Source organism: Lampris incognitus, chromosome 18, assembly GCF_029633865.1.
Source record: "Lampris incognitus isolate fLamInc1 chromosome 18, fLamInc1.hap2, whole genome shotgun sequence".
Taxonomy (NCBI): domain Eukaryota; kingdom Metazoa; phylum Chordata; class Actinopteri; order Lampriformes; family Lampridae; genus Lampris; species Lampris incognitus.
The window spans coordinates 10,686,532-10,702,560 of NC_079228.1; the positions used below are offsets into that span (position 1 = coordinate 10,686,532).

The 16,029-nt window shown below is 49.0% G+C and overlaps 1 protein-coding gene across 1 annotated transcript in view; it reads left to right on the forward strand.

Moving 5' to 3' along the window:
- The window catches only part of trappc9 (trafficking protein particle complex subunit 9), a 217,845-nt gene that overhangs the window by 69,406 nt on the left and 132,410 nt on the right, over positions 1–16,029 (forward strand). The window contains exons 12-14 of the mRNA XM_056298382.1: positions 7,687–7,813; positions 8,214–8,346; positions 13,631–13,794. Of these exons, the coding sequence (XP_056154357.1) occupies positions 7,687–7,813; positions 8,214–8,346; positions 13,631–13,794 (424 nt within the window). The remainder of the gene's footprint in view (positions 1–7,686; positions 7,814–8,213; positions 8,347–13,630; positions 13,795–16,029) is intronic.

Below are 16,029 nucleotides of genomic sequence, written 5' to 3' on the forward strand. Positions count from 1 at the left end.
CTCCTTCAGGTTCACAAATGCAAACGATTGCCGAATGCAATTAGTGTGTTTCCCGCCAGCGGCGTGCTGCGGCGTGAGACAACATTGAGATTCAGGAGCGGCGGTGTGACTCGGAGAGGCTTGTTCACACCTGCCATTAACATGCGTCCCGGGCGAGCCTGTCACAAGTGGACAGCTCGACGCACTCCGCTTCACACCCGGCGTCGGGACGCCTCCCCAAGTGCGTCTCGAGCGACCACTTGTGATCGGATCTCGCCTCCCCCGCTCTGTATGCAAATAATCACTGTGGTAGGGGGCGTGGCTTAGCCTGGGCTGTAAGTGGAGAGAGGGGCGTGGCTGGCGGGAGAACAGTGCACTGGCCTGTGCGAGTGAATGAATGAAAGAAATTGTTTAATAATTGCGTGGCCGATTCATTAATTAACAAATTAATTTATAATTATTTAGTTAATAATTAGTTAATTATTAGTTAAACATTTCTGTGTTAATCGCCTAAAACCATGTCCGGCTTGGTCAGGCGCCGTGTCTGCGGGTGGGAAGCCGGATGTGGGTATGTGTCCTGGTCGCCACACTAGCGCCTCCTCTGGTCGGTCGGGGCGCCTGTTCGGGGGGGGGGGCTAGCTTGATCCTCCCAAGCGTGATTCTCCCCTGGCGAAACTCCTCACTGTCAGGTGAAAAGAAGCGGCTGGCGACTCCACATGTATGGGAGGAGGCATGTGGTAGTCTGCAGCCCCCCCCCCCCCCCAGATCAGCGGAGGGGGTGGAGCAGCGACCGGGACGACTCGTAAGATTGGGGTAATTGGCCGGGTACAATTGAGGAGAAAAAAAGAAAGGGGGGGGGGGCAGGATACATCCTTGCTCACTCGAGCCTCCTTTTAATGAGCCGTCAATTAGTGTGATGTATCTCACATCTGTAAATTATTACCGTCAGCTAGTCTATCAGATTATGTTGTCGTACAAAACTAGAAGTGCGCTTAAAGGAATACAGTAAATCATTACCATAACGGCCCTTTTATTTCCATTCCACTTTGTTGTGAGGCACCACAGGTTTGTAAAAGGGGCTGTGTAAATAAATGTTATTATGATGATGAGGTAGGTCCGTCTGAAAGCTCTCACGCCCCTGACCTGATGTATTGCATTTAAGAATTAGTCTGTTGTGGGTAAATAGTTTCACATCGTTACCACGGCATGGACTCAGCAAATCGTGTCGCGCCAGAAAGCGACAAATAATCTGATGAGGAAAATTAACTGAGTGAATTTGGAGCGTCAAGCTGCGGTTGTTTGCCTTCTTCCATTTTGCGCTGAAAAATACGCAGCACAAGTTGAACCTCATTCTTAGAGCTCGTCGTGTAAATGGCTGAACACTACCGTTTGTAATCCTCAACCCGAGCCCCGTCAGGCTCGATCCGATATCGTCGGTTCGGGCTCGGACTATTTCATTATTCCGGCGGGTTTGAGAGGGTCGGCCTCTGCGCTGCGGTGGACACATAAACTTGAACCCGAAGTTGTACTTGAATGTGCAAGCGGGTGGGGGCTCTTCCTCGGTTGTGGGTCTGATGTGTGTCAGAAATCAGACAAGGTTATAAAAAAAAGACTAAATCCAGAGGAGGCTTTGCTGACCACCTAGTCAGTCGACGTCCTCTGCCTACGCACAGTTGACCCTGCAGTTGTTTTCGGTGCGGCCCGGGACACCTGCGTTTACACTTCAAATGTAACGTGGATAAATGCGTCCCAGGCCACCTCTGAATTTGGCCTGAGCAGTCGGATCTCAAGTCGGACCGAGGACGCATTGGGTGCATTCAGTCCTGTGCTTAGCGCTGTCCACTTGTGATCAGATCCCCCAAAACGCATGTTAATACCAGGTGTAAACAGCCTCAGAGAGTTGGGAAATGTCCTGCGCTGGCACCAACTGTCCAGCAGACTCACCTGCTCCGAGTGAAGTAAATGAGCACTTGCATACCTAAATGATGTTTTTAAATATACTTTTCACTTGGCAGTGAGACTGGGACTTGATGCAGGTGCACACACACACACACACACACACACACCGAGGGTCCGTGCTGATGCTTCTGCCAGAACACCGAGGACTTGTTAAATAGGCTGGAAAGAAAAAGTTGACGGGTGGCTTCAGAATAATTGTTATTAAAACTGAATTGTTACATGCATCCAACACGGTCTCTGTTTCTCCCAAGCAGAATGAACATTTTGTAGCCGGCTTGCGTTGCTGCAAAATGGTGGCACAATGCCTTGTTCCCCATGCTTTGAGTGCCAAAACTGATTTTTCCTTTAATTATTTGGAGCCTCGTGAGTGAACTGCAAAAAAGTTTTTGAATTAGTGTAATTAAAGAGTGATTAAACTCTATACTGTTTGAGTGAGTTTGCTTACATCTCATCTCACCTCATCTCGCCTCGTCTCATCATCAGCCGCTTCTCTGGGGTCGGGTTGCAGTGGCAGCACGCTAAGTAGGGCACTCCAGATGTCCCTCTCCCCAGCAACGCCTTCCAGCTCCTCCCAAGGAGGGATCCCAAGGTGTTCCCCAGCCAGATTGGACATGTAGTCCCTCCAGCCAGTTCTGGGTTTACCCCAGAGTCTTCTCCCAGTTGGATGTGCCCGGAAAACCTCCAAAGGAAGGTGCCCAAGAGGCATCCTAATCAGATGCCCAAACCACCTCAACTGGCTCCTTTCAGCACGAAGGAGCAGCTCCAAGCTCCCTCTGGATGTCCGAGCTCCTCACCCTATTTCTAAGGCTGAGCCCAGACACCCTACGGAAGAAACTCATTTCAGCTGCTTGTATCTGCGATCTCACCCTTTTGGTCACTACCCAAAGCTCATGACCATAGGTGAGGGTTGGAATGAAGACTGACTGGTAAATTGAGAGCTTTTCCTTCCGGCTCAGCTCCCTCTTCACCACAATGGTTCAGTACAACGTCCACATTACTGCTGATGCTGCGCCAATCCGCCTGTCAATCTCCCGCTCCATCCTACCCTCACTCGTGAACAAGATCCCAAGATACTTGAACTCCTTCACTCGAGGCAACAACTCATCCCCAACCTGGAGGGAGCAATCCACCATTTTCCGGTAGAGAACCATGGCCCCAGACTTGGAGGTGCTGACTCTCATCCTGGCCATTTCAGGCTCAGCTGCAAACTGCCCCAGTGCGTGCTGGAGGTCGCATTCTGATGAAGCCAACAAAACCAAATAATCTGTGAAGAGCAGAGATGCAATTCCAAGGTTCCCAAAATGGACACACTCCTCACTTTGGCTGCACCCTGAGGTCCTGTCCACGAATATCACAAACAGAATCAGAGACAAGGGCAGAGTCTGACACCTTCTGAAAAATGTGTTTGACTTTGTGCTGAGAATGCGGACACAGTTCTCACTCCAGCAACTGCCCCGGTACCCCATACACTTGCAATACCCCCCACAGAGTGCCCTGGGGTACACGGTCGTAAGCCTTTTCCAAGTCCACAAAACACATGTAGACTGGCTGGTCAAACTCCCATGCCTCCCTCAGCACTTCCGCAAGGGTAAAGAGTTAGTCTGTTGTTCCACGGCCAGAATGGAATCCGCATTGTTCCTCCTGGATCCGAGGTTTTACAAGCGGCCGGAGCCTCCTTCCGAGCACCCTAAAGTCTTTCCCAGGGAGGCTGAGTAGTGTGATGCCCCGATTATTGGAGCACATTGCTTACATCTACAGGTCAAAAACCATGTAATGGTTAAAAACATGGCAGGCTGGTCTTGGTACTATGTGATGTTAGCATAGCAGGATAACACAGCTGCAGACAATAACATTAATGTCTGTTTGATTATCAGCATTGACAGACAGACTGACAAAGCCAACACTGACAATTTTCAGTAGTACTGTCAATGCTGGTAGATATAGTGGTGCATCTACATCCAACAGATAATTATTGATTTTGTTATCTGCAGCTGTGTTTATCCTGCTTTTTCTAACATCACAGAGTACCAAGACCAGCCTGCCATGTCTTTAACCTTTACATGTTTTTTTTGGATTTTTTTCTCCCCAATTGTACTTGGCCAATTACCCTATTTTGCAAGTCGTCCACCCCCTCTGCCGATCCGGGGAGGGCTGCAGACTACCACATGCCTCCTCCGAGACATGTGGAGTTGCCAGCCGCTTCTTTTCACCTGACAGTGAGGCGTTTCGCCAGAGGGACGTAGCTCGTGGGAGGATCACACTATTCCCCTAAGTTCCCCCTCCCCCTCAAACAGGCACCCTGACTGACCAGAGGGGGCACTAGTGCCTCGGCCAGGACACATCCGGCTTCCCACCCGTAGACATGGCCAATTGTGTCTGTAGGGATGCCCGACCAAGCTGGAGGTAACACGGAGATTTGAACCAACATCCCCGTGTTGGTAGGCAACGGAATAGACTGCTACGCTACCCAGACACCCCCCTACGAGTTACTTTTTAAAAAATAAGTAAATGATAATGCTGCACAGCCCACTTATTTACTGCGACTCCCCCCCCCCCACACACACACAAATACCCTCTCTCGCTCTCACTCCCCCCCCCCCCCCCGCTTGCACAGACAGTCACACAAGGACACAAAACACAAACAAACCGGGCCACTTTCCCAACTCCGTCGCTAAGGTGACCCTACAGTTCGCCAACCCCTCTTCTCAGTCTCCACACGACCTCAGCAGTAATGCTCAGTTTGTTTTGTGAGTTATTGATTTTCTATTCAAGCAGTGCACTCACTCCCCCTTTTATTTTCACAGAGGTTGCCATCAGATTCCCACATCATTCTCCCATCAAATACAGACATCTCACCTTGTCAGAACTCATATTTATTTGTGGCTTCTCTTCCAGTGAATGTCTTCTTGTGCTTTGCAGTGAGGAGGTATGCAATATATGGCTTACTGCAGGAAATTGCATGGTGTGAATCATCTGACTTGGAGACTGCTTCGACTTTGGGGTGAATTCTAAATCTCTAGAATCACTGATTATCCATCCATCCATCCATCCATCCATCCATTATCCAAACCGCTTGTCCTGCTCTCAGGGTCGCGGGGTTCCTGGAGCCTATCCCAGCTGTCATTGTGCAGCAGACAGGGAGACATCCTGGACAGGCCGCCAGGCCATCACAGGGCCGACACAAAATATAGTCACTGCCAATTGAAATGGGCGGGGCTATAAGCACTAATAGCAAATAGTTGTTTTTGCTAAGGCGGCATGGTGGCACAGTGGTTAGTGGGGAGTGCAGAAGAGAGGTGAAGAAGAGAGTGCAGGCAGGGTGGAGTGGGTGGAGAAGTGTCAGGAGTGATGTGTGACAGAAGGGTACCAGCAAGAGTTAAAGGGAAGGTTTAAAAGATGGTTGTGAGACCAGCTATGTTATATGGTTTGGAGACAGTGACACTGATTAAAAGACAGGAGGTGGAGCTGGAGGTGGCAGAGATGAAGATGATAAGATTTTCATTGGGAGTGATGAAGAAGGACAGGATTAGGAACGAGTATATAAGAGGGACCGCTCAGGTTGGACAGTTTGGAGACAAAGCAAGAGAGGCAAGATTGAGATGGTTTGGACATGTGTGGAGGAGAGATGCTGGGTATACTGGGAGAAGGTTGCTGAATATGGAGCTTCCAGGGAAGAGGAGAAGAGGAAGGCCAAAGAGGAGGTTTATGGATGTGGTGAGGGAGGACATGCAGGTGGCTGGTGTGACAGAGGAAGATGCAGAAGACAGGAAGAGATGGAAACGGATGATCTGTTGTGGCGCCCCCTAACGGGAGCAGCCAAAAGTAGTAGTGGTAGGCACGGTGGCACAGTGGTTAGCGCGGTTGCCTCACAGCAAGACGGTCCTGGGTTCGAACATCGGGGTAGTGCAACCTTGGGGGTCATCCCGGGTCGTCCTCTGTGTGGAGTTTGCATGTTCTCCCCATGTCTGCGTGGGTTTCCTCCGGGTGCTCTGGTTTCCTCCCACAGTCCAAAGACATGTAGGTCAGGTGAATCGGCCGTACTAAATTGTCCCTAGGTGTGTGTGTGTGTGTGTGTGTGTCTGTGCGCGTGTGTGTGTGTGTGCGTTGGCCCTGTGTGATGGCCTGGCAGCCTGTCCAGGGTGTCTCCCCGCCTGTCGCCCAATGACTGCTGGGATAGGCTCCAGCAACCCCCGCGACCCTGAGAGCAGGACGAGCGGTTCGGATAACGGATGGGTGGATGGATGTTTGTCCTAATTGCAGCGCCCCCCAGTGGCTACACAATGACACAAAATTTGTCGCACACACTCAGGAAGACATCCCGAGTCAAAGTTTGGTGTCAATGAATTAAAATGTTGCTGCAATAGCTCTAGAATCAGTGATAATATTTGTTATGTTTTGGTGTTTTATGTATATATCAGGGTGGTGTTTGGACCATGAGATGGTCCTGTTAAGCACATTATTAACATTAAGGGCAGTAGAAAGTTTAAAAGCACCCAGTGATTTAGAAGGTAAACCAGCTCCAACAATAGAACTGGCTATGCACACGGACTAATCGTTATTGTAAGCGGAACAGGCTAATTAACCTTTTCAAGGCTGAATGCAAGTGAATTATTTCCAATAGGTTACCGCTGATATTTCAAGCCGTCCAATAAAGGGGCATGATCTTCCCAAAGTACAGCCACAGATGGGTTTTAAATCAAAATCACGGCACCTCCGAGGCTCAGCGACTGCATCCAGTTCGCTCCAGTGAGGTAGTGTCTGCAGTTTGGAATTGATGCAGTCCATTACATCACCGCGGTCTACCTCATGCAGCAAGTAGTAGTGTACATGTCAATACGATTCCTCCAAGATGGGAAGTGATGTTGTACATCAGAAGTTGAGCAGTAACCATAAGGGGTAGAATGGTCTCTTCAGCTGTACAATGACCGAATCCTGTCCTCCCCTGTTGTGACTTGTGAGCATGTGTAGGTTTTTTTTTCTTCAGTTTCTTTCCCTTCACACACTCACACACACACTCAGACTTGTTTCCTTTGTTCTTGTGGTTCCCAAAAATGCTTGAAAACCTGGAAATTTACAGAGTAGTATTGCAGTCATGGATAACACCCTGAACAAGATAAAAATTGATTGAGGTTATGGAAAATTATCAAGTATGGTCATAATATTTTATTTTTACTTTCTGATATTACATAATTTTTGCAGTTTTTTTTTTTCTTAGCTGAGGTCACATCCTTCTAAGCCATGTTTCTAGCCACTTACGCCCCTCTCCCCCTACACGGTACCGCCTCAACTCGACTCTACTCTATTCGACTCTACTCGCTTTACTTTTTGGGGATTTCGTTTTCCACTACAGACAGTATCCCCTCACGGCAAAGCCCAGCTGGTTAGTTGTGGATGTATTGACTACTAGGGGGAATAGCGTGATCCTCCCACGTGCTACGTCCCCCTGGTGAAACTCCTCACTGTCAGGTGAAAAGAAGCGGCTGGGGATGCCACATGTACCGGAGGAGGAATGTGGTAGTCTGCAGCCCTCCCCAGATCAGCAGAGGGGTTGGGGCAGCGATCGGAACGGCTGGGAAGAGTGGGGTAATTGGCCAAGTACAATTGGGGAGAAAAAAGGGGAAAAGAAACAGTCAAACATACCTGAAACCTTTTTGGTGGGCTCTCAACATGACCAGCCACTAAGCCATGCATGTGTTTCCATTACATTTTCTATCCTTTCAACGACTGTGATGCTGATCTCCTGTGCAGGGTTTGCTGATGTCCGGAGTGGAATTTGAGTCCCTACCTGCTGCCCTGTCCCTTCCTGCAGAGTCTGGGCTGTACCCCGTCACCCTGGTGGGTGTCCCACGCACAGCAGGCAACATCACTGTCAACGGTGAGGTCAACCGAGAGGCTCCTCCCCATCGCTCATTTGTGTGACTCACCTGGAATGATTACTCGATCAGTGGAATATGAAAACTGCACACGTTATCTTTCCTTGCTGAGCCTTCACTATGAGTTATCTGTAACATGAGATCAAAAAAGTATGTTATAATTCTCTGACGTGCATAATCTTTTAGTTATCTTAATAATTGCTTGTAATGTTTTGGTCACAGCTGAGACCCCTGGTTTAAATTTGTGTATTTTATTCTTTGTTAGTCTCCATGGTGATGTAGTGAACAATGGAGGATGAGATTCCCTTCTTTCTCCAGAATGGAGTCTCGGCAAACAGGCTAGCCTGCCGCTCTGTATTGCCCTTGCCAACAATGTATTTTCTTACACCGTCCCATCCCCAGGCTACCACACCTCAGTGTTTGGCGTGACCAGTGACTGTCTGCTGGAGGGCCTGCCCGGCGTAAAGACCAGCGGCTGTCTGGTGGAAGTTATCCCTTCCTTACCCCGTCTCCAGCTCAGCACCTCATTACCACGGTCAGCAGCTCGTTCAACCTTACAGTCACTAGGCCTCATCACACCGCTTCATTGTGAGATCTGAAACCACATGACCATTTTATTACTATTCCCATGCACCACTGAAATGTTGGTCCTTGAAACGAGCCCTGTGTCAAGTATGACAAGGCGAGCCCCCTAAAATGTGCTAGTGAACACCAATCCATTCGCCGACAAGTTCCAGGATGTGTGCTACAGATGGTTTGTGAATGCTGAAATGCGTCAGCCAGACCTTTTTAATGAAAATCTCTTGAAACAGACATTTCATGTTGGTACCCCACCATGAAGCTAGTACAGTAAACAGATTTAGAGTTGATCTAGTCAGGAAGACCCACATAGGGTTAGTTAGGGTTAGGGTCCATAGGGTCAGTGGTTGTGTCAGGGAGGGCATCCGACGTAAAATTTTGCCAAATCATTATGCGGACTGACAAGACTGCCATCAGTGCTGTACCCTCACAAAGTACTGATGGAAACTATCAAATCCTCTGTGGCGCCCCCTGGGAAACAGGGAACAAGCCGAAAGAAGAAGAAGAAGGTAGTCAGGAAGACCCACATGAATATAATACAGATGTAGAGAATGCCAGGTATCCATATTTGTCATTGCTCAGTTTGGGAATGCCTATAATATGGCTAAGTGAATTACTGTAGCTCACCATGATGTTGTACAGTTTTGGTCAATTGCTCAGAAAGCATTGTGGGTAAGAAAGGGGTCAGTGCAGCTTAAAGATGAAGACACAACATAACATTTTCTCTGAGTAATTATTACTGAACAGTACTGCGTTGTTGGAGCTATGGTATACGCTGAAGTTTACTGCTCTGAGCAGCGGAGCAGAACAGAATGCTGAAACGGTAAAACTGAGCCAGTAGAGTAGAAAACACTACTGTGATGGTCCGAGCCCCTAACACAAGTTTCACCCTGCCCAATAGTTCTATCAATGACCCAAAACTGTCAGTAGATTCAGTTGTTGTTTCAATGCTGTTTGAATATGCTGTAGTGGAAACATCATTGGATACCTTAGCAGTATTAAATAATAATTCGATTCAATTCAATGTATTGTCATTAAAAACAATGTGCAGGCACGTGTAAAAACAAAATGAGGGATGCGGCTTTGCCAAACAGATGAAGACTAAACGCTAAAGATAAGTAAAAAAAGAGCATGAGTATAAACATATTTACAGACATTCAGTGGGTACCCAGGTTCAGGTGGGTAACAGAGCTGATTCTGAGCTTGGTAGTGCGGGCTCTGGGGCTCCTGTGGCACCTCCCAGAGCGCAGGGGGGGGAGAACAGTCCATGGTTGGGGTGGGTGGGATCCCTGCTGATGCTCAGACCCCTTCGAAGGCAGCGTTTGTGATAAACGTCTTTTATGGCTGGGAGCTGGGTACCGGTGATGTGCTGGGCCGCCTTGATGACCCGCTGCAGAGCTTTCTGGTCTACTGAGGTGCAAGTACCATGCCACACTGAGATGCAGATGGTCAGGATGCTCTCTATGGTGCAGTGGTAGAAGTTGGTGAGAATTGTGGAGGGTAGACGGGCGCTCCTCAGCCTCCTCAGGAAATGCAGGTGTTGTTGAGCCTTTTTCACAAGGGCCTGGGTGTTTGATGTCCAGGAGAGGTCCTCGCTGATGTGGACTTCAAGGAATTTAAAGCTGGTGCCACGCTCCACTTCCACCCTACTGATGTGTATGGAGGAGTGGCTGCAGCTTCTAGACCTCCTGAAATCCACAGTCAGCTCCTTTGTCTTCTGCACATTGAGGACAAGGTAGTTGGTGGTACACCATGAAGTGAAGTGCTGAATCTCGTCCCTGTAGGCCGTCTCGGTGATATGGCCTATGACTGTGGTGTCATCTGCAAACTTACCTATTACATTTGAAGAGTGAGTTGGCAGGCAGTCGTGGGTAAAGAGGGAGAAAAGGAGAGGCCTCAGAACACGGCCTTGAGGGGCATATATTGAGGTTTTGGTAATTTTAAGACCGAGCAAAATTTTTCATTTAAACAAGGACTTCTCAAAGTCCGGACTGAACGGCAAGCCCACACCTTGTGTTCTGAATACAACATGTTATGAAGTGTGGAGCTTTCTATTTTGTATTTGCTGCCAAGTTCACGCATTAACGTCACATCGGAGAATTTGGTTTGCGGGTGGTGCGACGCTTTTACTGCACTTAAAGTTGTGTAATGAGTGTCGATGTCATCAGCGCTAGCTTCGCTTCACCTGGTTCACTGTCTGTACTCTGCTCCATTCCGTATGTGTGTGTGTGTGTGTGTGTGTGGGTGTGGGTGGGTGGGGGTGAAGGGATTGAGCCCCGCCCTTGTTGAAAGAGAGCAGAGAGGATGACAGGAACCAGCGTGACTTTAAAGGACAGTAATGAATAGCCTACCGGTGCACTTGCGTACATGAAATGAAACGAAATATCATTTCCCCCAGCCCACAGCAGTGCAACACAAAGACAAAAACACACATTCAAACACAAGAACACACATATCCAAACTACAAAAAAAACCTACAAAAACACATATATCCAACATATCAGAAAAGATTTTTTTCACCATTTAAGAAAGAGAACACCAGGAACTGCTGATCTGCATGGGCTAGCAGTTATCTTAGCCATCCCCGCTTCCATGCCCTGTCAGTGTTGCGTCTGTGGTTGCAGCTCCAGGCAGGGTCGCGGTCCCTTGGCCTGCCGGACGCAGCAGACCAGGCTCCCCCAGTCGATCCAACGCCAGCTGTGCCAGCCAGACACCTTCGACACACCTCCACACGACGACAACCAAAACACAGTCAACGCTAGGCAGACCGCCCTCGGTGTTATCTGAACTGCTGGTCTGCATGGGCTAGCAGTTAGCTTAGCCTGCCCCGCTTCAGCGTCCTGTCGGACCGCCCGCAGTGTTTCCTCTTCGGGCACAGCTCCAGGCAGGGCCGTGGTCCCTGGGCCCACAGGACGCAGCAGACCAAGCTCTCCCAGCCATCAAACGAAGACAAACTTAGACATGGACGGTACTTGGTGAAGCCGCCGCCAACGTAAATTCGCGCTGCCGTCTTCCCCAAGGGTTAGATGGTTAGATTGAGAGCCAATCAGGGGCAGAGTAGGGTGGGTCTTCGAAATGAACTTTTGGATCAGTGTCTCCGACTGTCAATCGCACCTTTTCTGCCTAGGTTCAAGCAACTGATTGCTCTCCCACCCCACTGCCTCCAGCAACTGCAGGATTTTACCCTGTTACTAATGTACCATGTTAAACGTAGGTTTTATTTCTCATAGTTGCTTTGAATGCTCAGGACATACATGATATATATCTGAGCCTTTCGGTGTGCTTCATCATATGTCTGCATAGTTTTTAACTCATTTTTAAGCATGCTGATCGTTAGCTGTTCTGCTGAACAAATGCTCAGACTATTTCAGATGTTGGAGAAATTAAATCAAGCAGCAGAGAGGTTGTTTTTCTGTCATAACAGGATTACTCATTCCTACTTATTTGGCTGTTGGTACGTGTGTGAGGAGCATATTTTGTGTTGAGGAATCGGTTTGCTGTGCGTAACATTAAATCCCTCTCCCAAATGTTCAAGGCCCGATATAGCTGCGTGGTGGTGCATTTTTCTCTGGTTTTCATACATTAGATTTTAAAACCTTGCGCAGGTGGTTTAAAGATTATCAATAGCAAAGGCAGATTCTTGGCAGCCAAAAATCATATAAGGGGTTATTGGATAAAATTATCCAAGAATATCAAAGCGAGTAAGTGCTTTCGTCCCGGTGCTACTGAGAATACTTTGGTTTCAAAGCACGTGGCTGATCATCCATCCGTCCATCCATTATCCAAACTGCTTATCCTGCTCTCAGGGTAGCACGGGGATGCTGGAGCCTATCCCAGCAGTCATTGGGCGGCAGGCGGGGAGACACCCTGGACAGGCCGGCAGCCCATCACTGGGCCGACACACATACACATTCACACCTAGGCACAATTTAATACGGCCGCTTCACCTGACCTTCATGTCTTTGGACCGTGGGAGGAAACCGGAGCACCCGGAGGGAGGAAGCCCACACAGACACGGGGAGAACATGCAAACTCCAAACAGAGGATGACCCGGGACGACCCCCAAGGTTGGACGACCCCGGGTCTCGAACCCAGGACCTTGCTGTGAGGCGACCGCGCTGCGCCACCGTGCCGTCCTTATCTGACATTGTTTCTGCTGTTTATGCTTATTTCATATTCCAGCTGGGTCAGATAAATCAGATTAAGATGCGTGTCAAGGAAAACATTCCTTCATCACTTTTCTCTCCAATAAAAAAGTCTTGGTCTGGAGGAGATGTCAGGGTTTTCTCTCTCATTCTCAGCGTGGGTGGAGATAGACGGCATGATTTCATAAAGTACTGTAACTCAGGTGAGCTCTGGTGAAGTGGGCATCAGACCGTAGTTCAGCATCAGTCAGTGAGGAGCTCCTGAAGCTCTTAGTGCAAATCATAACAGACCTAATAAAATTATTTATGCAACAAGGCATGTATGCATACTGACATTCTCTCTAATGCAGTGCTGTGACACCGGTACTCAGTTGCGGATTTGGGGAAAGTATGAACATTACTAACCATCTCGCTCAGTCACATGCTACAATTAGTATTAATTGGTTGCTATAAAGGATACACATTCAGCAGTTCAGCATTTCCATTCAGCACACTGTCTGCAGGAAAATGGAACAAGATAACCACAACAGGGCGGCACGGTGGCGCAGTGGTTAGCGCGGTCGCCTCACAGCAAGACGGTCCTGGGTTCGAGCCCTGGGGTAATCCAACCTCGGGGGTCGTCCTCTGTGTGGAGTTTACACGTTCTCCCCGTGTCTGCGTGGGTTTCCTCCGGGTGCTCTGGTTTCCTCCCACAGTGCAAAGACATGTAGGTCAGGTGAATCGGCCGTACTACATTGTCCCTAGGTGTGAATGTGTATGTGTGTGTGTGTGTGTATTGGCCCTGTGATGGCGTGGCGGCCTGTCCAGGGTGTCTCCCCGCCTGCCGCCCAATGACTGCTGGGATAGGCTCCCCGCGACCCTGAGAGCAGGATAACCAGTTTGGATAATGGATGGATGGATAATCATTACATCTACAGCAAGACAACTACAGCTTTACCAGCGATCACTGTGGATAAGGTGGAATAAATTCAGAAATTAAGAAAGATTTGTTTCGCCTTTGAAAATGGTAAATCTTTAGATGTTGAAAGTCGATGGCAAAAGCGATGAAGCAGAGTTCTGAGATGAGCCAACAGTGTCTTCTCCGCTGCTCCACAGGTCGGCCCATACACCTCAGCCCCTTTCCAAAGAGGAGCTGTCAAGTAGCATCGCCATCCAGCTGTTCAACGGTGAGAGCCAACAGCTTGCCATCACCTTGGAGAACATAGGCACCGAGGACATTGAGACTCTGGAGGTTAAGTCCAGGATGGTCAGCACCAAAGGTTAGTACTTACCTCTCGTAATACTGTGATCAAAGTGGGCTGGAGTCCGACCTACCCATGCTTAATACCTGAGGGGTAGTGGTTGTTGCAGTTAAGCCACAATGTCCAATAGAATAGTCCGCTCAGCTGTGGAGATAGATGATTCTCTTTGTTTCTGTTTTAGTTTTGAGCTCAGTGTTTGTGATCAATGTGGTTTTTAGCCAGAGCTTCCTTTGTCTTGTGTCTCCCATGTGTGTGGGCTTCTCTTTTGGCCATTTGCAGCCCCCCGCCCTCTGTGCTGCAGAGGTCACTGCCCCACTGTGCGATTCTGTCTGGTTCTTCACCTTTCATGCACTCCTGGCTTTTCACTGTGCTCCATGTCTTTGTTCAACACTTGCTCTGGCCTTCAGCTCTTTGCAGCCCATCTCAGTCCATCTGTCTGTCTGTTTGTCTGTCTGTCCGTCTGTCTGTCTGTTTGTCTGTCTGTCTGTCCGCCTCATCTTCTCTTTCTCAACCTCTCTCACTTTTTCTCTCTTTTTCCACCCTCTATTCTTTGACACCCCTCATCTCCCCACCTGACAGCAGCAATATGTTGCCGACAATAGGTTTTGGATCAGCAGTTGAGTCACGTAGCGCTCCATTTCAGCGAGGCTGCCATGCTCAAAAGCAAACTTCTATGACTTGAGTTATAGCAAAGGTGCACCACTGGTGATTGGCCAAGCCTTTGATCCAACTCTGCACCTTGCCCCCCTCCCCCCCAGCCTTCTGTCCTCGCTCACTGCCAAGTTTGTAACATACACTCACTGCGTTGCACGAACATTGGAAAGTGACTTGTTTCCTGCACCAGTCTAGAGGCTCTCAAGTGCATTCCTTTGGTTTATGTTCGTAACTGCTATTGGAACCCCAGGAATGCCTCCCAAGGCACCAAAACAGCTGGGTTGATTTTATTTCGACCAAAGGTTTTTGGGAACACTGTGTGTGTGTGTGTGTGGGGGGGGGGGGGCTACATCTGTTTGTTTTTGATGCTGCTTTTCTTAGAGGGTATCAACGTAACCTGTCAGCAAAGTCGGATCAGGTGCTGTAAAATTATGTTTTACTTTAATTATGCTTACACATACGCAAGATGGAGCAGCATGGCTGTGCAGCAGTTAGCATTGTCACCTCACAGCAAGATGGTCCTGGGTTCTAACCCCAGGGTAGTCCATCCTTGGGGGGTCATCCCGGGTCGTCCTCTGTGTGGAGTTTGCATGTTCTCCCCGTGTCTGCATGGGTTTCCTCCGAGGGCTCCGGTTTCCTCCCACAGTCCAAAGACATATAAGTCAGGTGACTCAGCTGTACTGAATTGTCCCTAGGTGTGTGTGTGTGTCTGTGTGTGTGTGTTGGCCCTATGATGGTCTGGTGACTTGTCCAGGGTGTCTCCCCGCTTGCCGCCCAGTGACTGCTGGGATAGGCTCCAGCATCCCCGCGACCCTGAGAGCAGGATAAGTGGTTTGGATAATGAATGGATGGATATGCAAGATGGCCATCATGTGTAGCCTATGGTCATTCAGACCATTGTCCAGGGTGTCTCCCCGCCTGCCACCCAGTGACTGCTGGGATAGGCTCCAGCATCCCTGTGACCCTGAGAGCAGGATAAGCGGTTAAGATAATGGATGGATGGATGGATGTTTGTGCACGTCTTCAAAAATTAATGCTATACGTCCGCAAGGTGCAATAGCCACATAAACGGTTGGGGTTATTTATATGGGCAGTAACTGCCAGTTAATGACACGATTTATATGAGCTGGCGGACTCTTTAGAAGAGAAGCTGACCAAGCATGTCCCTGGTCTCGCCCCCTACTGGATATACCTTTTTAATCCTCCAGTCAGACAAAAAGTAAGTAAAAGACCCATTCCGTACCATCCATTTATCCATCCATTATCCAAACCGCTTATCCTGCTCTCAGGGTCGCGGGGATGCTGGAGCCTATCCCAGCAATCATTGGGTGGCAGGCAGGGAGACACCCTGGAGAGGCCGCCAAGCCATCACAGGGCCAACACACACACACACACACACATTCACACCTAGGGACAATTTAGTATGGCCGATTCACCTGATCTACATGTCTTTGGACTGTGGGAGGAAACCGGAGCACCCAGAGGAACCCCACACAGACACAGGGAGAACATGCAAACGCCACACAGAGGACGACCCGGGATGACCCCCAAGGTTGGACTACCCCAGGGTTCGAACCCAGGACCTTCTTGCTGTGAGGT